Genomic DNA, 23,229 nt, shown 5'->3' with positions numbered 1-23,229 from the left:
TCATTTCCCAGATCTTCTGGAAAACAGAAGGAATCTAGGACAGGGCAGGTGACAGAAGAGAGCAGGGCAGAAAAGTTGAAAGAAAAAAAAAAAGGAACAAAAGAACAAGAAAGTCTTGAGAAACTGACCTGGTTCACTCTTTCTTTTCTTTTTCTTCCCAGTTGGCCAGCGGGGGTCATTAGATCAGGGAAGAAGGCACCTTGAGAGTGAATAGGGCCCACAGACAGGGTCCTGGAGTGGGTGAGGGTAGGGGTCCTTCCAAGAGAAGAGAAAATTGTAGTCCACTGGCCTGAGACAAGCCTGCGTTAGAGGCTGAGTTGACCTTTGCATCCCTAACCCCCTTCAAGCAGGGTGGGCACTGGTGGGGACCAAAGAGACTCATACATGGGTGGAGAACAACAGAGAAAATAGGGGCTGACAGGGAGACTGAACAGGGGACTCATACATACCCGGGCCAGTGCTGAGGGTAGGGGAAGGAGTGCTGAGAATCGGGGGCGGGGATTCCTCCTAGTGGAGCCTTTCTGGCCCTGTTCCCTCCTCCACCCGCAAGACCCGGGGCTTCAGGTTTAGGGGGTAGGGTTGCCAGAGAGCTCGTCTCCCTCCCCGCACTTCTCAGCTCACCCTTTCACCGGGTGCCTCCCCCGAACTGCAAAGAGGAGGGGGCGGGGGTAGGGGGAGCCAATCCCGGCAGCGCCAAAGCGGGGAGGTGGCGGTGACAGCCGCGGGGAGGGGGCGGGAGGAGAGGCGGCTCGGCTCCAGCTCCGGGCTCTTCTCCGCTCCACTCTGCCTCCGGCTCTGCGCTCACCGACTGCCCAAGCCTCCCGCTCCTGCCCCAGGATCCCCAGGTGGGCCCTAGACCGCGGCGGTCCCCAGGCTCTTAGCCCAAGCGCTGACTCTCCAGCCCACAGCCCCCGGCAGCGCACTACGCCGCCAGGGGGCGCCGTGTGAGTTCTCTATCCCAGCCACCCGGCGCCCCCTCCCACGGCCCACGTTGGGACGGGAGGGGGGCGCCGGGGGCCATGCGGGGCCAGGGCCGTAAGGAGAGTTTGTCCGATTCCCGAGACCTGGACGGATCCTATGACCAGCTCACGGGTGAGTCAGTGGCTTGGGGGTCGGGGGAAGGAGGGTAGATTGCATCCCCCCAGACCCTTAAGCCCCTCTAACCCCTGCCAGGCCCTTACCCACACTCTGACCCATTCCCAAGTACCCTCCCGGCTGTTCTGGGCGGCAGGACACTGAGGTTCAAAGCCTTGGGTCCCGCGGCGGGGTGGGGGTGGAAGGGTTGGGGGCAGAGCACGTGGGCAGGTGGGGAGAGGCAGCAGGTGTAGGCATGCATGACACAAGGCTAGGAGGGTGTCTATAGTGGGAGGTGTTACGTGCGAGAGTGCCTGTCATTCTTTGTGTCTGTGTGTATATATGTGTGTGCGCCTCCCACAGCTGGTTGCCATGTGCCCTGGACTTGGTGACAGCCAGGGTGAGTGTGATTGCGTGTGATTGTGCAATTGTATGCTTTGTCGGATGTTTCAGTGAGGTTGTGTAGGACCCTGATTGTACTAATGAAGTTGTTTTAACCAAGTATCTCTGTTCTGTGTGCAACTCTGTGCTTTTCTGTATGAAGAGGCATGTGACTACCAGTATGCGTCAGGTCTTCACTTTATGGTGGTATGTCTCTTTGTAAGACTTTATGACTGTGAACCTCCTGGGACAAGCATGTGTTAAAGTGGGTTGTGTTGTGTTTTAATTGTGCGACTGCGGGTTATATTGGTGTTTGATACTGATTGTGTACTTTCATGTGGTGATGTCTGCAGTGGGGCTCTGTGAGTGTCTATGGTATGTCTTACCCTTGCTGCCTCTCTGGCTTCCTGGGGCAGAAGGGGGTCTTTAGTGCACACCACTGCTTCCCCACGTTTTCCACAAAGGGCCCGGGTCGACCCAAGGAAGGACTCTGGTATCCATCTACCCAACCTGGCTTCCGGGAGTGTCATCAGCTCCTGTGGGGCGGCTTTAGTTAATGCTGGATCGGATCAGCACCCCCCCACACAAAGTATTTAGAGATCATTCTTACAACTGAAGCTCCTTCAACCCCCAACAGCCCTCCCAGAACTTCACCCAAACCCAGAGGAAAACAAACCCTCTAGCCTCCCCTCCAGACCCAGAGATAGAAGCTCTAGGCCTGGGAGGTGCCATGTGGCCTCCCCTTCTAAGTATCCCCCCGAACCACTTTGCTGCTCAGGCATCCTCTCTCTCCCACACTGGGGAGGTATGTGAGACCAGTACATCTGTGCCTGTGCATATTCCTGGGTTTGGTAGGCAGATCCACGTGTTTGTGTGGGTGACTGTGTCACCTTGTGTACATTTCCATATACGTGTGTTTCTGTCTCTCATTGTGCAGCCTGCCCAAGAACTCCAACAGAGAATGGGAGTAGGGAGACTGTCTCCCCTGTGTCTGAAACAAACTGGGGAGGTGAAGGGAGGCCATGATCCTTGTGTGTCTTGAGGAGAGTGAGGTTAAGACTTGGGGATGAGGAGAGGACTAGGTTGTAACGCCTTGAAAAAGTGTCTCCCCGACTAACACACCCTGGGGAGGTTCTCGTCCCTATGCCCAGACTCCCAGAAGGGGGAGCCCTTCCACTCAGGCAGGCCCCAGATGTGCCCTAGATGTGCCTCAGGCCTGGATGGATTCCAAAGGTCCAGGTGACTAGCTCTGCTTTAGACTGTGTTCTCACCAACTCAGGATCCTTGAGAGTAGTAAGGCCCCCAGTGCCCTCATTAGCACCACATTAATCAGTGTTTTCTTCCTGCTTTAACTGATTCTCCCCTTTAGTGGAATCATCTGCTCCCCACTTGGCTATTTGAATCAGAGATTGGGTGGGAGTGGGGAAGCCCTTGTACGGGAAGGTGCAGGAATAGAAGTGTGAATACCAGCTCTGTATGACTTTTGCTCTCTGGGCCTCATTTTTTTCATCTGTAAAATGGGAAATACTACTTCCCACCTGCCTGCCCCCCAAGGGAAATAGTTCAAATGTTGACAAGCGTCAAGAATCGTGTTCCACGTCATCAGCATCCTCGCTGTAGATAGCTCCACACGCGACTTGGGAAGTAGAAATAAGACTACCAGGAGCTCTCCTTTCGAAGGAGGGCTTACCTTACAGCGGGAGATAAATGGGGTTGGGAAGCCGGTGTTAAGGCGGTGGGTGCCTGAGCTGAAGCCGGATGGGGAGTCGTTGTCCGCGGTGCTGAAGCGCTTGCAAGGCGGAAGTGCAGCAGGGCCAGCCAAATTCCCAATGTTCCTTCCTTGTGCAGGCGGGATTCCTGGAATCGGACCTGGCGGTATTCTTGGCTTCAGTCATCCCGGCCTATCAGGCTGACAGGGAGGGGGCGCTAAAGTCATACCTCAGGTCATTCTGGGTTGCCCCAGCCTCTTTCCTTACCCACTCCCACCCCAGGCTCAAAACAAATCTGGGGGAGACTTTTAGGAGAAAACAATCTGAACCCCACCCCGCCCCGCCCCGCATCTAGCGCCTCCGGGCCCGGCAGGACCTATTGGCAGTGCGGCGAGGTGGGAAAAGGCAGCGATCCGCTGCGGTCCTGTCCAAGCCAGAAGCAAGGAAAGGACTGGAGAAGATGAGGAGAGAGTTGGGACCTGGCTGGCCAAGTCCTGAGCTCGGGTCCCGGCCTGGGATCTCCGGAGTTGCGTCCCTCCGGCCATAAATATTGTTCCTGGACTGGCGCGCCCCCGTGTGGTTTTAGAGGAGCCATGCTTGCGGAGCTGATTCCAGATGAGGATGTTGCTAAATCAAGTGGCAAGGTTCCATGGAGTTCAGGGGTGACTCTCGCCTCGTAAATGTAGGATTTTCAGCCAAAAATACGGGGCCCCAGTCGGAAGAGTGGGACACTCATAGGCTCTGTCAGAAGTTTAAAGGCGTTAGTGGATCCTGGAAGGGTTCACTTTGGGTATAACCAGATAGGGATGAGTCCAGGGCCAGGACTGTGGGTAGGGGGTCTTCTCCTCGATGCATCTGGCAGACAATCGGCATATGAGGGGAGAGTGTGAACCCGCCGGACCAGGACACAGGGACACAAGACAGTTACAAGAAAAAGATATTCAGAGCCAGACGACAGAGACCAGTAGGGCACGTCCCTGCCGCCCCTTTGTCACTCCAATACACTGGTCAGTTCCTCCTCTTCCCTCCTACTCTCGCGCCCATTGGTCCAGGAAGTATGGAAGTGTGGGGAGTTGCCATGACAACTAGGTCCTCTAACCCCTTCGCATCTCTGTGTCAAAATGGCAAGAGGAGGGGTGTGACAGGCAGAGAATGAGGGGATGAAGCGGGGCAATGAAAGATATGTTCATTCCCTCTCCAGCTCCTTTTTTAAAAACCGTGGGTGCCCCCTTCCCCACCGGAAATTCAGAAAATATTCCCAGAGAAGGCTGTGAGGGAGAGTCCTGCCGCCCCTCCCCCCCGGCCCCGCCCCACCCGAGTCTGGGAATTTGGGGGGCGGGTGCTTCAGGCGCTGGGGCCAGGGTGAGTTCCCCTCGTGTGGCCGGGAGAAGACGGGAAGCGGAACGAGGCTCTATTGCCTGAGATACTGGTCCTATGGGTCCGGCCCTCCCGCGCCGCCCACGCAGGGCCCACTCCGTTGGGGGCGGAGATCAGAACGCCCCGGGCCTTGGGGGCGGAGCTTGACCTCTGTGCTCACTGCAGGACCATGAACAGATGCCCCCGCAGGTGCCGGAGCCCGTTGGGGCAGGCAGCGCGATCCCTCTACCAGCTGGTGACTGGGTCGCTGTCGCCAGGTATGAGGAAGGGAGGAAAGGGCTGGACCCCTCAAAAAGTAAGCGAAGTGGGATAGGAACCTTACAGAGGTGGGGAGAGAAAGGGCCCCTCACAGAGATGGAAGGGGCAGGATCCTTCAAAGAAACGAGTTTAAAGGGCAAGACTCCAACTCCACTCCAAGAAGTGGAGCTTGGGATAGGGTCGCTTAAAGAGAAGATGAAGGACATAGGGGTCTTCAAAGAGGAAAGGAGAAGGGGCATCATGGTCCCTCACAATGGTGGAAGAGGGGGCAGGGCTCCTTACTGAGAGCAGAGGTGGGGGCCTCAAGCAGGTGGATGTAAGGGGCAAGGCCCCTCACAGGGATGAAGGGAGGAAGCTTGCAGCAGAGCAGGGAAAAGGCAAAGCTCTTTACCGAATTGCTTAGTTTAATGGGATCTTAAGATGACTAGGGGCAGTGTGCAGAAGGAAAAAATCCTGAGGTGGGAGTGGACCAACATGAACTCAGCTAGTGAGTTTATGCATGATGGATGGATAGACTTGTGTGGCATAAGGATTGTATGTCACCGTTTTGTCTATCTCTGGGAGTCTGTATTAAGGGGGTTTGTGCCTCAATGGGGTTGTGATCACTGGGGCTGTGCACCCCTAGGGTTATGTATCCCTGGAATTCTGTGACACTAAGGCTGCATGTACCTGGAGTTCTATGCTTTAGAGTTGGGGTGGGGGTTCCTGAGTCACACTAAGTTATCTGTATAGACTTCATAAGGTTGTACTTTGGTGTGGGATTTGTGCAATTTATGACATGGATTGTGGGTATCATATCATGGCACTGCTGAGATTATGCACACCTCCACTTGGGTTTCCTTAGATCTGCCTGGGCAGGGCCCACAGAACCCAGCATCTCCACCCCACCTGACCTGGGGAGACCAAAACATCCTAGCCTGGTGGCATTCTGGGATCTGTAGTTCTCTGGCTCTCTGCACAGTATCCCCTTGAGCCCCTGGAGTATAAGCAGGCCTCTCCTTACAATGTGCTCCCAGAAGGAGAGGAGATGGGGCTGAGCCAAAGCCATGCTTGGATGTCTCTTGGGAAGCATGTGTCCTCCAAGCCCCCTGCTTGGGCCTGTCTCAAGTGACAGATGGCTGGAGCCAGGCGGGGCCAGCTCTCAATCATAGCAGGCGTGACTTCCAGGCCCTAAAATAGCCCCAGGGCCTAGGGAGGTCATTAATTACCTGATGCAGCTGGGGGCTGCTCTGTCTTCTGGCCTGGCTGGGGATGGAGTGGGGCTGGAGGGCTGACAGAAGGGTCTTTACTGGTTGGGTTCTTCACTAGGGGAGCAAGGGCAGATGGGAAAGTGGGACAGTTACATACTATGGGCCCCCTTCATTAGGCGGTATTTCTCTGGGTTTGAACTTCGGGAGGTAAATAGCTAAATGATAGGTGTATCTCCGTGGTGAGATTTGAGGGACCTAAGGGAGGGCTCACCTAATGCTTCAAGATAGTTTTCCCTTCAGCCCTCACTCTGCCTGAAGTGTTTTCATTAAGACTTCACTCCTCTGGGTGAAGAGCAAAGTGGCACAGGGATGCCTGGGGAGGACAGACCTGGGCAACCTTCTCACAGAGCCCAGAGACTTGAGAGGTCTCTGACTGGGGTGGGGGTGGAGAGAGAGCCTGAAAAACAACTTGCTCTTTCACTTCTATCAGATCCTCTCACCAGAGGCCTGGTTGATTTAGGACTTTGAGTCCTGTGAGGCTGGGTCAAGGTCTCTGAAGGTTGAGGGTGAGGGTGAGAGAAGGAAGAGGAGGGTCTGCAGACAGGGCAACCGGCTAAACGGCTGTCAATCTGTCCACCTGTGAATCAGCAGCAGAGAGCAAGGAGATGCTGCTGTTCTGCCTCTTTCCAATCAAGTAGCCTGGCTTGGCATTCGAGGCTCCATGGAATCTGCCCCTTTCTGGGCTTATCACTCATAGCTCCCCCAATACGAACTAAGCTGCAGTCACTCAGGATTCCTTGACACCTCCACACACGTTGGAGAGACAGCCTGAGGGAGCTGGCAGATCACTGGTTCTGGTTCAAGTCTCGATCTATCCTTTATCATCTGTGTTATCTTGGGACAATCACTTCTCTGAGCTTCAGTTCCTTCATCTGCAAAATGGGTATACTGCTACTCAATCTGACCATTTCAGCTGTAAATGGTCAGGAATAATAGACCCTACCCCTCAGGTCTATTATGGGGACTAAATGAGATAACATGTGTAAAGTATCAAGGACACAAAACACGCTCAGTAAATGTTGGTCCTTTTGTTAAGGTAGACTGTTGACATTTTAGCCATTTAAGACATTTAAGAACCAGCTAAAAAAATACCCTCTCCAGGTTTTTCCTGGGCTCCCAGTTAGAAGACTAGAGCTCATTTCATGGCCTGCTTTGAACAGTTCCTACCACATAGTAGGCACACAACAAATATTTTTTGAATGAGTAGATACGTTATAGTTCTGTCAGTGGGCTGTCTCTCCCTGCCCAGGAGAGCCAGAACCCGGTTTGGTTCACCTTTGTTCCACAGGCACCAGCTCAGAGCCTGGCATTCAATTTGTATAGGTCCGGGCTTCCCTGGTGGCGCAGTGGTTGAGAGTCTGCCTGCCGATGCAGGGGACACGGGTTTGTGCCCCGGTCCGGGAAGATCCCACATGCCACAGAGCGGCTAGGCCCGTGAGCCATGGCCACTGAGACTGCGCGTCTGGAGCCTGTGCTCCGCAACGGGAGAGGCCACAACAGTGAGAGGCCCACGTACCACAAAACAAACAAACAAACAAAAAACCAAAAAATTTGTATAGGTCCAATTTTTTAACATCTTTGCCCTCTAGGAGCTTGGAATCTAATTGAGGAAACAGGACTGATCCAGAAAGACCTGAGTTCAAATTTGCAACATCTCCTCTTAGCTAGGTGACCTTGAGCAAGTTCCTTTACCTTTCTGGGCCTCATTTACCTCATCTGTGAAATGGGCACAATACTATTCACTCTGCCTACCTCATGGGGTTGTCATGAGAAGACATGGAAATAACAGTGTTTGTGGAAATGCTTTAAATTGCTAAGATATGTAAGGGGCAATATAATATTATTAATAGTGGCAGTAAACAATTATAAGCAATTACTCTATGCTAGGAATTATTCTAACAGCTTTCCATGTATTAGTTCATTTAGGAGGGCCCAGCAACCATATGAGGTAGGAAACCGAGGCACACAGAGATTAAGAACTTTCCCAGTTAATTCCAAGGGGCAGAGCTGGGATTTGAACCCAGGGAGTCTGGCACCCTGGCCCACACTGTTACCTACCATGCTACGCTGCCTCCTTTTACTGTTCCCACTGATAACATTACAGACTTAGGTGCTGAGTTTTGAGGGCCCAATGGGCTATCGTAGAATTTCAGGTATCTGGGGCCTGCTGAGGGCTGGAGGCTCTGAAGGGAAGGGAATTTAAGCTGTCTCTAAAGGACAGGTAAGAACTGTAGGATAGGAGAGCAAAAGGGAGTTCATTCCAGGCAGAGGGAATAGCAGGAGCAAAGCCACAGAGACAGCACTGAGTTTGGTGTGTTTGGGGGACAGTGAGGAGGCGAAACTGGCTCAAAAAAAGGGATCTGCCCATGAGGGTGGGGGAAGGGTATTAAATGCCAGGTATGGATTTTGGACGGTGAGAGGGAGATGCTTGCTCATTTCATCTGTAAACCTGTAACCTCCAAAAACAGTCCCTGAGTTGACTTCTTCCTGGGGGAGAGAGGGGGGACAAGCAGAGGACCAAGCCTGCCAGAGCCATACCCTCCTTCCCAAGGATGTTGGAAGGGTTGGTGGAGCGGGAAGGGGTAAGATACGGTGTGAGATGGATGCCTGACCCCCCAGTGGTGGCCATGTAGAACTGCAGATCCGTGAAACTCAAATGAAGCGGTGGGGACTAGCCCCCATCCCCACCCCCACCCTACAACTGAGGCTGAAACACATCCCAGAGCTGGACGAGGTGGCAAGGGTCCCTTGGGTTAATCCCCCTAAACTGGGCCTCCTGTGTGGGCAAGCTGTCTATGAAAGGAGCCAGTGTAGCGTGGTGGTTTAGAGCACAGGCTGAGTCAGGCTGGGTTAAAATTGAGCTCTGACACTTATTGATCTTGGAGATTTTCTTAAGCTACTTTTGTCTAGTTTTCCCACCCATAATATGGGGATAACAGTACCTCCTTCATAGGTTTATTGTGAAAATTCAATGTGATAATGTCTGTAAGCACTTAGCCCATTATCTAGCACATACTGAGTGCTCAATCCCTAGCCAGCTGTGGCAGTAACCCAGAGACTATCTTCTGGCTCCCTGGTTCTGCAAACCTCTCCCCACCCCACTACAGACACCACCGCCACCATCACCACCACCTTGAGGGAGACCGGAAGATGGGGGAGGGGCTCCAGGAATACAGTGGGGCTGTGGGGCTCCCTTGGAAGGTTCAGATTTCCCTCCTACTCTGGGTTTCTCCATCAGCTCAGTAAAGATTCCCAAAGAACAGGGAGGGTTTTGGCAGCTCCTGGGTGAGGCCCCTGCCAGGAGAAAAGGAAGAGCACATCCCTCCTCTCCCAAGGAGCTTGATTCTCTGGGTCCCAAAGGCAGCTGCAGTAAGTCCCCTCCCCAGAGGGTCATGACAGGGCTAAGGGGCTATTTTCCTGCCCAGGCTACTGGACCTAATCCTCTCTCCCTTGGGCCTCAGTTTCCCTGTGGCCTGTGGGAAGAGAGTGCTTCCCGCCTCTCAGTCTCCATGGCAACCGCAATCGATGGTGGTGGTGTCCTCCTGACTGGAGAGGTCACCACCTTCTCCTCCCTTATATTCTCATACACTTTCATGCAGATACAATTACACAACCACCATAGACCCATACTCCTAATTATATGACACGTCCATACTACCAATCTTCAGACCCACATGCCACAACCCTGCTAAAATACAGATACCTCACACCCCATACAACACTCAGAAATACTCCAGTACACTCTCACACACACATATGGGTATGGTTACATACCCATATACACCACACACACCCCTAAGACAGGTGCACAATCATGTGTAAACACAGACACATGTAAGAGGAGGTATACATACTTTCCATACACATACAGGAATGTACACACAAGAAAACACTCAGACACACATAACATATTCTGACCCACACATCTGTTACGTATGCATGTGCAGCTCCTAGTTTCACACACACGCACACACACACCCTGCCCCTCCCCTGCCTTCTCTCTAAGCACAGGTCATCCCTCTGCCCCCTCTCTGTGGCACAGAGTAGCCACAGGGTGTCTGAGGGAAGCTGTCTCAGGGGCAGAGGCAGGGCACTGCCCCCCTACTCTGGTCTGGCCTGGCCCATAGCCTTCACACCAAAAGCTCCAGAGGAGATACCAATCCATAGGCAGGAGTGGCCCCGTGAAGAGGAAGAGGCTGTGGCTTGGAGGCTGTGGCTGGGAGGCCTGTGGGGAGGCGGGGGGAGGGGGAGAGGGAGGAGATCCGGGGAGCGAGAGGGGGAGGGAGACTGCGGGCAGTCCTACTCAGGCTGGGGAGCCTGAGGGGGAGGAAGTGTGAGTAGGGAGGGCCAGCCTCAGCCTGCGGGGCCATGCCCCCGGCCCACCATGAACCTGGAAGGGCTGGAGATGGTCGCTGTGCTTGTGGTCCTCGCCCTGTTTGTCAAGGTCCTGGAGCAGTTTGGCCTCTTTGAGCCTGTCTCCTTGGAAGGTAACCCAGGTGTCTGGGCATGTCTGGCCTGCTGGCTACAAGGACAGTGGCCCGCAGGGCTGGGGAGAAGATTACTCTGACTTTATGACTGGGGTGAGGGCTGCAGGGGTAAGCAGGTTAGTGATGGGATGGGACATCTGGGGGAGGGGAGGGAGGAGTTGGGGGAACAGGACATCTGGGAGAGGCAAAGAGGGGGACTCAAGGAGTGGACCTGGGGGAGGCGAGGAGGGAATCTGGGGGATTGGGTGTCTGAGGGAGGTGAAGAGAGAGAGGACCAGGAGCCAGGGAGGTGATGAGGGGGTACAGCATGGGGGGACTGGGATTGAGGATAAGGGGAAACTGGGGGAAAAGAGAAAAAGTCTGGAGACAGGCAGGAATAGAGGAAGGAGGTTCCAGGGGTCCTGAGATAACACCAGACTTCTGGGGAGTCCCTTTTGGGGCCAGGGACCCACAACGGCTCTGAAGATGTGTGTGACTCGCCACACCTCCATCCTTGCAGGCGTGGGTTACAGGGTGTGTGTGGACTCAGTGTGTGAGAGATACAGGGGGTGTAGCTGTGTGTTCACGTGTGTGAGAAAGGACAAAACGTATGACTACTTGAGCCTGTGTATGTGACGGGTGTGATTTAATGTGTCTGAGTGACAGAGTGTGTCGCTTTATGAGATGGCAGATGTGACTGTGCCTGAGGGGCACAGAGTGTGTGGCTGAGCCTCTTTGGGCATCTGATTATGTGTGTGGCTATTCCCAGAGTTCCCTGATGATATACCAGCTCCATACCCAAGGCTAGGGATGGGGTGGGTTCTGGAGGGACAGGAATGGGATCACTGTGAATGAGACATTCATAGACAAATCTGGTAGGAGAGTGAGGGGTGGATCAGATCAGGGACCCTGCCTCCCAAGCCGCCTTGCCTCTCCCAGGTCCTCTCAGGATCTAAGGGCAGAATGGGCTCCAGAGTCTAGAGTGGGAAGTGGGAAGGCAATTCTCCACCCAACCCGAAAGTCAGGTGGGGAGAGTGATACTGGAGGTAGAGAGGGGAACATGTTCTGCCTCCCCAGGGAGTTTTAGCCTCTCCCTCTTCTTCATGCCGAGACCTGTGCAGCTCCATAGCATGGCTACAGGAAAACAGGCAAGAACCATGATAAGAGGACTGCAGGGTAGACACCTGGGAGAACTGAAAAAATGTGAAAGGAGCTAGGGAAGAAGGTCCGTGAATTGCCTGCTCTAGGATTCCGTAAGAGCAGAAAACTCCTAGTCTACCCTCCATCCTCTGCTGATTTATTGGGGTGGGGTCGGGTGGGTCGCAGGGATTGGTCCTAGATGAACTGGGATTCATCCAGTCCTGAAGAGATGAAGTCAGTCGGGCTCTACTTTCCATCCCCTTTAGACTATTGGTGGGAAGGGGGGAGGCATCCTGTCTGCTGAAGGCACCCCCTTTCTCTTCCCACCTTCAGAGGAGCCTAGAGGAGACTGAGTCCTTGGAGCAGGCAGGGGACCAGATGGGGGGATGTGTGAAGAGGGGGAGGTTGGGAGAGGTGGGGGTAGCCATCCCCCAGTCCAGAGGCTACTACACCACCAGAGGCCCCAGGCACAATCGGCTTCGGGAAACCAAAGTCCAGGCTAATGGAGCCCTGGGCCAGAGGCCAGGCCGCCATCGATCCCTCACCCAGCTCACTGCCTCCCCCCCACCTCTCCATAGCTCCTGGGGAGAGAGGACAAATGGGAGGGAGAGGAGGCGCTGACGTCAAGCAGATCCCTTCTGGGAGCACAACATCTTCCTGAGGGTGGAGCCGGCTTGGGAGGCAGGGCCTGCAAGGGAGCTGGGGTGCCAATCTACAACTAAAGGAAATTGGGCCCCTCCAGGAATGGACTGAGGCCAGCTTCAGTCAGTATGCCAGGTCCAGTGAGCTCTGGCCCTGGAGTCTGGAGGTAGGTGCAGCCAGGAGACAGACACAAAACAGGAACTTGGAGGGTCTCCCTGGGATACAATTAGAGCCGTAGGACACATGTGTAAATAAGAGGAAGTGAGGGGAACTGTGATCAGTGGGCTCTGGGTAGTCCCACATTACAACAAAATACTCATCTCCAAGGTCTGTCATTGCCTCAAAGTTTGCTATAATTTCACCTTTAAAGAGTAAGCCATACTGGAAAAGACTGGGAAGGGACACACTTTTAGGGTGGATGAGTTCTCTGAGAACTCTGTTCTGCTGGCAGGAAGATTCTAGGTGCCTTGGAATGAGGGGTTATAGGCAAGAAAGGTGGGGGTGTACCCAGGGCAAATGCAGGTTCTGTGGGTGAGGAGGTATCTGGGTGCCATGGGCACCTAGGTCACAATATGATATGGGCATGTGTGTGGTGACCTTGATATGTCATGGTGACCACACTGTGATGTGATGTCCCAGGGTCATTGTTCTTGTGTGGTTTGATCATGCTGTGTGTAAGATGGCCTGTATGGTTCCTAATGTATGTCTGTCATGTTTTTGCCAGGTCAGTCACATTTGTATATGTTTGTATTAAGAAGTACTAGGTCAAAGTGTGTATGTCTGTGTGTGTGTGTGCATGTGTTGGGAGGCCACTGGGTATGAATGAGGTACTAGGTATCAAGCGGTCCTTGTGTGGCATCCATCACTCTGATTTATCATACTATGTATACACACCTGTCACTGTGTGTGTGTGAGAGAGGCAGGCAGCCCCCGGGTTGGACATCACCCTCAGAGGTCCAGCTGTAGCACTGGAGCCAGGACACTGGGTCAACAAAGACTGAGGCCAATGTTACTTCCCCCCCGGCCACCTCGCTGTTCCCAGCTGTGTCCCTTTATACAAGGTGCCGAGCCACCTTGGTGGACTTTCCATGCCTGTGAAACCCACTGGACTCCTCTAACTGGCCCCAGCTACTCTCACCATTACCCACCCCCCATTTTCCCCCAACACCCGCCCCCAGCCGGGGTTGATCTGTGATGGTGGGGAGGCTACAGGGAACAGAGGGACAGTGGGGTTAATGTACCTTCCTGGGGTCTTCTCTCTTCCCAGGCCACCCTCCAGGGCCCACTAAAAAAGCGCTGAAGCAGCGGTTCCTCAAGCTGCTGCCTTGCTGCGGGCCCCAAGCCCTGCCCTCAGTCAGTGAAAGCAAGTGCCTCTCCTGTGCTTCCGGGGGTGGGGCCAGTATGTGTCGGGGTGTGACCGGTGTGAGGGGAGCCGGCCTGCGTGTGTGTGTGTGTGTGTGTGTGTGTGCGTGCGTGACCAATGTGGCGGAGGTGGGCTGGGCACTGACTGACCAGGAGTGTGAGGGGGCGTAGCTACGCAGCAGCGCAGAGCGGAATATGTGGGCGTGGTCAGTTTGGAGGCGGGGCCTGAGTGTGTGGGCCATCTGGGTGTGCGAAATGGGCAGGATCTGGGTGTTTGGGCGTGGTCAATGTGACAGGCTGAGGCCACTCTGAGCCTGTGTGAGTGTGGCCAGTGTGGCAGGGGTAGGACCAGGCGGCTGTGAGGGTCTGTGCGTGGCTTAGCTGGGGTTAGTGTCTGGCCGCCCTCCCCGCTCCAGGGCATGTTTTGGGCCTTGAGATGTAGGTCACCAGTGCCTTGACTAGATGGATGCAAGTGTAATGATGGAGCCCGCCTTCCTCCAGATGCCAGGATACTTGAGTTTCCTAGTACCAGCCTGGTCCCCAGTTGAGTGACCTCGCTTTGTCTGTAGGCCTCAGTTTCCTCATTTGGGCTTTGTCCACCTCACAGGATTATACATACTGCATCTTTGCAAGCTATAGAGGCCCGGTTTGTACTCATTATTTGAGAAGGTCGTTGTGTTTGATTCTGCTGGGTCCCACAATGGGGGTCGATTCGGAAAAAGGGCAGGGGGATGTGCGCGGGGTCCGATTCGTGTGTGTCTGTGCTCATTCGTTACGTGTGCCTCTGTGCGCGTGGCGGGCTGGGGTGTGTGCACTGTAACACGCAGGTCTGTGAGATTTGCTGTGAGTGTGAGGGGCGAGGTGTGTGCAGCTGGCCGGGTCCTCCGCTTTCTCGGTGACAGTTCGCTCCCTTCAGCATTAGCCGCCCCAGCCTCCTTCCGCCCCCACAGACCCCGCCCGCTGGACCCAGGTGACTTACTCTCCTGGTGGGGGCGGGGGCGGGGGACTTCGGGAGCCTGGGGTGGGGGCAACTGCCTGGGGACTGGATGTTGGGAACACGGGCGGGGCTGATACGGGGCCAGGGGTGGTGGCCTTCTCTAAGGCACACTAGGGCTGTGGCAGGAGTGGGGTGTGGAGGGGGCTTGGCTGGAGCTGGGCGGGGCATGGCTCGGGCATGGCTGGGACAGGAGGGGCTTGGCTGGAGGGAAGGATCTGGGCGGGGCAAGGGTGAGACTGGGCGGATCTGAGTTGGTAAGGGGAGGCCCAGAGCTCGAACCCTCAGAAGCCCCCTCTCCAACCCAATTTTCCTACTCCTGGCCTTCTGGGACGAAGACGGGGCTGGGGGCCTTCCCCTCCAACCAGGGATCAAGGGCCCAAACGCCAGCGCTGACTCAGACCCCGGGCTCTGGGGCCAGGCCTGGCCTTGGCCTGGGCCCGCTGATATACCTCGAAGCCGACCAGCATCTTCTTTCCTTGCCTTGATGTCCTTGGCTCTGGGTCCAGGGAACTGGCAGGCTGGTCTCTGGCGTCGGATATGGGGGGATGGATGGTTCAGTGATTTTGAAGAGGGGTCGTGGGGGACAGGCCTGAGGCGCGGCTGTCCCCCCCAACCACCCCCACCCCGCAGACAGCGTGGAGGATGAGTTTGAACTGTCCACCGTGTGTCACCGGCCCGAGGGTCTGGAGCAGCTGCAGGAGCAAACCAAGTTCACGCGCAAGGAGCTGCAGGTCCTGTACCGGGGTTTCAAAAACGTGAGTGCAAAGCTGAACCAAACTGGGGAGGGGCAGGGCCTATCCAGGACTTTTCTGAAAGGTTGGCCTGGAGGCTTTGAGGAGTGACAGGGGAGGGGAGGAGAAGGGACAGCTCCCCTTCCACCACAGACCAAACTTCTAGATACGGGTTCCTGCTGGTTTGAGAAGGGGTGGAGCCTGTAGATTGGTCTGTCAGTTCTGTGTTTTTTATTTGTGCTCTTGGGAGAAGTCTTCCCTCCAGGAGAAGAGCTACATGGTGAGCCCCCTGGAGACACAAAGATTTCCCCTCTCTCTGGGAGTCTCTGGACAGGGAGGGTTGGGTGGGAACATGGGGGGGGAGGGGCGGTGAGTGGAAGGGGGTTTTGTCTCTTCCTTCAGTCTGGTTTCCTTCCCTACACTACCCCTAGGAATGTCCCAGCGGAATTGTCAATGAAGAGAACTTCAAGCAGATTTACTCCCAGTTCTTTCCTCAAGGAGGTGAGGGGACAAGTCCTGAGAGGAAGCAGCTGTCCATCTCTAGGCTGACTTGGGGAGAGGGCTGGAAATGCCAAGTGAATGGGGTTTGAGGAGCCCCATAGAGGTAGGGAGGTAGGAAGTCCTCTCCTGTCTGGAAGCCAAGCTTACTCATCCACACTTATCCTGCAGACTCCAGCACATATGCCACTTTTCTCTTCAACGCCTTTGACACCAACCATGATGGCTCAGTCAGTTTTGAGGTGAGCTGGAGACTGTGGGCCAGGGAAGCATGTTTCCTGGGGCTTCAGGGCCAGGCCAAACCCAGAGAGAGGGTTGGGTGAAAGGTATCAGAAGACCCATTTTCCCCTGCCTCCTTCCTAGGACTTTGTGGCTGGTTTGTCAGTGATTCTTCGGGGAACCACAGATGACAGGCTGAACTGGGCCTTCAACCTGTATGACCTCAACAAGGATGGCTGCATCACCAAGGAGGTACAAGGCAACTGAACAGCTGGAGGGGTTGTATGTGTGTGGGGAGGTGTAAAGGGCCCATAGGAGGGAAATGTGACCCACATATACATCACCAGCAAGGGGTGGGGTCTGCCCTAGGCTCTAGGCCTTCTAGTTTGGAGGCTGGAGGCTCTGAGGAGGGATCCTCTTCTCTCTCGGCCTAACAGGAAATGCTTGATATCATGAAGTCCATCTATGACATGATGGGCAAGTATACATATCCTGCACTCCGGGAGGAGGCCCCAAGGGAACACGTGGAGAGCTTCTTCCAGGTGCCTGGGACTGGGTAGGCTGGGTTTTAGAGTGAAGGGAAGGAGGTGAGGTCCCAGAAGGGAACTTACCTGAGTTCTGCCTGCCTCTCTCCTGTCATCCCTCCTGTTTTCCCTACCTGACTACCTTTTTGCAGAAGATGGACAGGAACAAAGATGGCGTGGTGACTATTGAGGAATTCATTGAATCTTGTCAAAAGGTACAGGGCCCTGCCCTCTACATTTCCCTGGTCTGGACTCAGGGCCTGATTCAATGATGTAAGAGGAGGCTCCTTTGGGCAGAGTACTATTTCCCTAACTCACCGCCACCTCTGAATCTTTTTCCTTCATAACTTGGGGAGGCCTGTCCCTTCCCCACCTCTCTGGGTGTCTCCTTCCTCACTGCCTCTCTCTGTCTCTGAATGTCCCCATTTCTGAGTCAGTGTCCTTCTCCCTGTCTCTGATAAGCTCTTTTTCTTTCTCTCCAATCTGCCTCTCTCCCACCATGGCTACAGGACGAGAACATCATGAGGTCCATGCAGCTCTTTGACAATGTCATCTAGCTCTCCAGGAGAGGGGGTCAGTTGTTCTGGGGGGACCATGCTGTAGCCCTAGTCCAGGCGGACCTCACCCTTCTCTTCCCAGGTCTGTCCTCATCCTAGCTCTACCCTGGGGGCTATAGGAATCCAAGAGCCTGGGGATTCAGTGGTCCAGATTGCTGGAGCTGAGGGGGCTATAGAGTGGGCAGAGTGTATCTGTGGGGTGTTCCCAACTCCCAACAGCTCCCCCTTCCTGCCTGAAACTCAGTGCTGAGGGTGCCCCTGCTATAGGAATTGAGTGGTCCTCCCCCTTCCACCCCCACTTGAGAAACCACAACGCTAGACAAAATGTCTCCTGCTATGGTGCTTCCCCCATCCCTGATCTCATAACCATTTCCCCTAAGACTCCCTTATCAGAAAGGCTGTTCTGTCCTTGTCACTGACTGGCCTTTCAGACCAGGGCCTTTGAGAGCCCTGTAGGAGGTGGACAAGAATGTAGAGGGAGTAATCTTGGGCCTGAGCCAGTGCTTAGGTCCTAGGAGGTAGCTGGGGTAGAGAACAGAAGGGCCTGGGGATTATCAGTGAGAGCATGCCAGGCTATAGCTTTGAGCTCTACAGGTCTGCCATTCCAAGCTGTCAGAATATGAATTTCCAGCCTCTTCAGAAGACCTTGTTTCCTTGGAAATACCCCAGAAAATTTCCAAGTATCCCAGGAGAGTCTGGGATCCTGGTGTTTGGCTCATCCCTGGAATTCCCTCCTCTCCTCCCTTCCTGTTTGTGTAGTGGTGGTGGCAGCAGAGGGAAGATAGGTGGGAGCTGTCTTGGCTGATACCTGCCAAAGTTTCAGCCTACCCTCTCTGATGGCTACAACTTAAGTTTTCATTTGCCATTTCCTCTAGACTTGGAGGCATAGAGTAAGTCAGGGACTACACAGTGGATGCCTTAGAAGAAAAAGGAAGGAAGGAGGCAGGCATAGATTTGAACCCAGTGTGGGGGCATTTATTAGACTCTGTGATATACCCAGGCTCTATTCCTGCCCCGACATAGCCTCCTAATTGCCCACCCAGAATCTCCTCTTGCTCTATTCAATCTACCCAGAGATGCCCCTGAGCACACCTTGAAGGCAGGGACCATAGGACCCAGGTCCCACCCCACTGTCAGCACCCCTGCCGTGCCGCCACCCCTTAATATATCTGCTTGTCCCATTTAGCTCACTCTCCCAGTCAGCTGTGATCTGAGGGGGAGGGTCCCCAGGGAGCCCCCTTTCCTATCAGAACACTGTTGACTGCTTTGCATTTTTGGTTCCTCTGTAATTTTTGTAAAATAAGAAGTACACCAGATCCAATAAAACACAATGGCTATGCACAGGCTCTGTCTGCCTTTTTGTCTCTCCTACCCCGCACATAACTCACAACCCATAATTCATACAGCCTTTTGGATTCCAGAGAAAATGCTTCCTTTCCTATAGTATGGCCGACCCTTGGCAGGAGATCAAGACACAGGTTCTGGAAGGGTTGGAAACCTACTGGACCTCAGAGAGGCCCCCGAATCTCCCTCCCACATCCTTAGAGGAGACAGGGAAGAGAAAGGTGATTGATGTACTGAAGACTATGCCAAGCAAGCTGTCTTTTGGCTAAACATTCTTACAAGTCAATCCAGAATTTCTAATTTACAGACATCTTAGTTAATTTCAAAGTGCTTTCTTTTGAGAGGGGAATTCCCTTTAGTTTCTAATGAAAGTTCCTTTGTATAAACATCCCAACCTTGCCTCTAGTACGGAGGTACATTTGTGTCTATACTGCAGCCAAGAATGATGGGGGAGCAGATGAAGTGGACCCAGGGCAGGTCACCGTGGAGCAGGTGACACAAGGGGTAATAGAAACTTCCTGTGCGGGGTGGGAACCTTTCTTTGTTCTGCTCCTGGAGAGGGGCTGCCAATGGTAAGTTGCTCCCATCCTTTCTCTAGGGCACCATTATGTGATGATTAAGCTTCACTATCCATAGGAGGGGGATCAGGCCTTCTCTCCCAACACTGTACATGTTGACAAGGTCAAGGGAAGGGTATGGGTGTCCAAGAAACAAAACTTACTTCCAGAGTCCATCATTTTGTCATCTGGTTTCACTGCTCACATTATCACACAACTGTCTGCTCCTTAGGTCCTTGGGTTTCTTTGGGTCACAACACTTCTGAAGGATCTAATTAAAGTTGTGGGCCCACTGTATAGAAGAAGAAAAAAAAACACACTTTTCCATATATTTTTGCGTCCCTGAAGCCCATCCATGGGCCCTAAGTTAAGAACCTGTGATCTAGTCAACCTCTCAGCCTTCCATTGTACAGAAGAGGAAAAAGGCCCAAAGAGCGGAGAGGACTTGCTCAAGGTCACCTGGTGAGTTTATACAAGGATTGATACTTGATTGATACTACTGGACGCAATCCCTCAAGTCTCTGTTCAGGGTGGCCTTGGGGCACAATAAAAATTTGTGTGTGAAAGATGGATGCTGTGCATGTCATGCATAATGCAGAAAAGGTGACACTGTGACAGGCTCTCATGCCCTATACTTTTCCTTCATGGTACTTCTCAGTTTGTACCTCTATATTTAAGTATATTTATCTGAGTGATTGTCTTTTTCGATATATTGTAAGCACCTGAGGGCTCCTTGAGTGCCCAGACTAGGTTTTTTTTCCCCCCTCCCCATCCTATCCTGGGGCCTGGCACATAATAGGCATTCTATAATTGTATGAATAACTGTAAGATTTGGATAAATGGACATGGTGAGTGTATGTATATAACTGGGTTAGGTATGGAGACAGTCTCTATATTTTAGGGTAGATCCAAGCTTAAGGGAAATTGAAGTCTGAAGCTGAGAATTTCTAGGAAATGAGAAGTACCCCAGAATTTCTAGGAAATCAGAAAAAAACAGGAGGTTGGCATTCTGATCATTTTTTTCTGGCCACTGGTTGGATTCTGAATGTTGTTAGCTGCCCTATCTCAAAACACTCTTCTTTATTGCCTTCCAGTATTTCATACTCTCCTGGTTTTCCTTTTACCTTTCTGGCCATCCCTTTTCAGCCCTCCCTTGATGACTCATCCTTCTCAACTGGAATATTAAACATTGGGCCCCACAGCTGAGACCTGAGCCTCTTTTCCATATCACATCCAATCCCATGGCTTTAAACACTATCTGTATGCAGGCGACTCCTAAGTTTTTATCCCCAGAATTCTCCTCTGAGCTCCAAGACCCATATATCCAATTGCCTATTTGACATATCCATGTGGATCTGTAATGGTCATACTTAACATGTTCAAAATGGAGCTTTGATTCATGCCTTCCCAGTCCTCGCCATCTCAATAAACCATCTACCTAGTTGCTCAGGTCAAAATGTAAGAGTCTTCCTTACTTCCTCTCACTCACTTTCCCTCTCCTCCCCTTTAGTTCATCACCAATCCTGGGGAATTCCCTGGGGGTGGTGTCCAGTGGTTAGGACACGGTGCTTTCACTGCCCAGGGCCAGGTTCAATCCCTGGATCCCTGGTTGGGGAACTAAGATCCCGGAAGCCGCGTGGTGGGGCCGGAAAAAAAAAAAAAAATCACTAATTCCGCCATCAAAGGTACACCATCTCTCTCCATTGCTGTTCCTAGTCTAAGCCACTATCATTGCTTAACTAGATTATTACTTATTCTTCCATCTGAAGAAGACTCTTCCTTGCAGTGGTTACTCTTCATCATATCACTAGATTTCCTCCCTTCATAGCACTTATCACAAACTGAGTTCCTGTGTGTGTACTGAATTTGTTACTGTTTCCACAAGCAGAATGTAAGTTCTGTGAGAGCAGGACCCTATCTTGTTCATTCCTCAAATGTTTATCGTAGGCCTACTAGGCTCTGATTCCTGCTGTAGGTGTTGGGCGGGTAGAGGTGTGGTACAGAGAGAAAGTGTGTGGCAAGAATTGCCCTTCAAGTTTGAGAAGTACAGATACGGAAGGTGCATCTTGCCTGGGTCATAGACCCCAGAGTGTTGGCTATGGAGAGTAGATGAAATTGTGGCTGATGACTTGCTAGAAGTTGCCACAGTGTAAAGTGTGAAGCAGAGAGGAAAGTGTCATGAGACTGAGGGCTGTGGTCAGCTGGAATGACAGCTCCCAAATCCCCCAAAGGACCACAATATCCAGTGAAGCTGCTATGGCCTCCAACTGTCATCACAGGGGGTCCCCTAAGAAAATACTTGCTCCTAACCCCCATCTTAACACTCCATGACTAAAAAGAAGAGGGACTATAAGAGTCCATGGAGCTACAAGTTGGGGTATCGCTGGAGGAGTCTAATATGAGATTCAAGTGTAAGATGGACAATGCTAAGTCTTAATAATCAGAATGAGACTGAGATGCTTATTTCACATTTATACCTCACATGTAGCCACAGATCTCTCAGCCAACAAGTGCATTATGACAGAACCAAAGGGAGCCCTGAGAACATATAGCAAGGGGACCCAAGCCCATCTAGGGCTCAGGGAAGGCTTCCACAGGAAATGATGTTTATGCTGAAGCCCAAGGGGTCCCACTTCTCCTTTACACACACTTCACACTCCCCATTCCCAAACAGGCCAGGCCTTTTCGCCCCTTCCTACATTTGTACTCTACTTGCCTAGAGTGCTCTCTTCTCTTCCCCCCTACTCAACCTGGCTAACTCCTATTTAACCTTTATGACCCAGCTCGAAAGTGAAGCCATGGCCGCTGCCTCTCCCCAAAGGAAGATGAAGTCGGTCCCTCCTCTGAACTCCCACAACACTTGGGTACACCGTGTGGGTATTATGTGTGTACTCGCTAGTCTGCACCACCATGCCGTGAGCTCATAGTGGTCCAAGAGGCCAGCACGGGTCAAGCTCTATAGGTGTCTGCTGAATGAAGGAATGTAGGAATGATTTAATTTTTTTTTTTTTTTTTTTTGCGGTAGGCGGGCCTCTCACTGCTGTGGCCTCTCCCCTTGCGGAGCACAGGCTCCGGAGCACAGGCTCAGTGGCCATGGCTCACGGGCCCAGCCGCTCCGCGGCACGCGGGATCCTCCCAGACCGGGGCACGAACCCGCGTCCCCTGCAGCGGCAGGCGGACTCTCAACCACTGCGCCACCAGGGAAGCCCTGATTTAATTTTTAAAAGGGGTTAGCGCCAAGCTGGAGGTAGGGGAAAATGTTTCAAGGCAGAGGAATGAGCTGAGCTTCTTGGAGTGTTGTCTTCATAAAACCGAGCCTGGATCGGGCTGATGTAATGAACCAACCTGTCAGAAGAATCTCAGTAGAAAGTAGGTCAGTTTCTTCCTGTCTCTTTAAGAACTAGAGGCTTGATTTCCGCGCCTGCGCATTGAGAGAGTAAACGCCTCTCTTTTTCACCCACCCCCGCCCTATCCACATCCTTATTGCCCCAACCCAGCCTCCTCCCATTCTCCCCTTCTTCGTGTGGGGTAATGGTCCGTTCCAGGGAGTCTGGCTCGTTCTGGAGGGTGGCGAGCATACAAATGGTACATTCCACTGCCTTCATTACCTTCCGCTTTTCGCGTCTTGTCTGTTCTACTTCCCCCTACCGAATGAAGCTCAATAGGCTGGCCCAAAAGAAGGAGGGGGAGTCGGGTTGAGGGGACCGGTCTGAGCCGGTCTCCGGCGCAGGCGCAGTGCGGATAAACAGGAAGCGGGAGGTAGGGGCAGCAGCGGAGGAGATCCAGGGGCTTCGGGAGGAGGCAGCGGGAGAACGAGGATTATCGGAAGGGCAGCAGAAGCTAACTGAGGACGAGAAAAGGAGCCTTGGCCACCTGCCTCCAGGGAACGAGAGGTCGCAGCCTCGCTCTCTGCTTAGGCTTCCGGCTCCCCAGCTAAGGCTGAGGCTGCGGCTGACAAAGGGCTCGCGCTGGTGCCGCCGCCCTTCTCATCCGGGCATTAGGGTCCCTGCGGCGAGGGAGGGGGAAGGGCAGAGGGGGAGGGGAAAGAGCGGAGGGGCGCGCGCTTAGAGCCGAGGCCGTTTCTGGGGCTCTCCGGGCCGGCGGCCCAACGGACGGAGGCCAAGGAAGACCTGCAGAGGTGGC

The 23,229-nt window shown here is 53.3% G+C and overlaps 1 protein-coding gene across 7 annotated transcripts; it reads left to right on the top strand.

Moving 5' to 3' along the window:
* Window positions 1–1,019: 1,019 nt before the first annotated feature.
* On the top strand, window positions 1,020–18,526 carry KCNIP2 (potassium voltage-gated channel interacting protein 2; the record flags this gene model as incomplete). Of its 7 annotated transcripts, none has more annotated exons than XM_079717397.1 (10): window positions 1,020–1,092; window positions 13,565–13,675; window positions 14,576–14,629; window positions 15,287–15,411; window positions 15,819–15,888; window positions 16,057–16,127; window positions 16,249–16,356; window positions 16,542–16,646; window positions 16,781–16,843; window positions 18,061–18,526. In XM_079717397.1, the coding sequence occupies 10 exons, from the start codon at window positions 1,020–1,022 to the stop codon at window positions 18,214–18,216; spliced, it is 936 nt and encodes a 311-aa protein (XP_079573523.1). The 7 variants fall into 7 exon arrangements, with proteins under 7 accessions (XP_079573523.1, XP_079573525.1, XP_079573524.1 ...); XM_079717399.1 differs by lacking the exon at window positions 18,061–18,526 and adding an exon at window positions 17,138–17,185; XM_079717398.1 differs by lacking the exon at window positions 18,061–18,526 and adding an exon at window positions 17,138–17,185 and having other exon boundaries at window positions 14,531–14,629.
* Between the last annotated feature and the right edge of the window lie 4,703 nt (window positions 18,527–23,229).

The sequence above is a fragment of the Hyperoodon ampullatus genome (assembly GCF_949752795.1).
Source record: "Hyperoodon ampullatus genome assembly, chromosome: 1".
NCBI lineage: Eukaryota > Metazoa > Chordata > Mammalia > Artiodactyla > Ziphiidae > Hyperoodon > Hyperoodon ampullatus.
The sequence above is the reverse complement of the archived record's forward strand: the minus strand, read 5'-3'. Positions and strand labels throughout refer to the sequence as shown.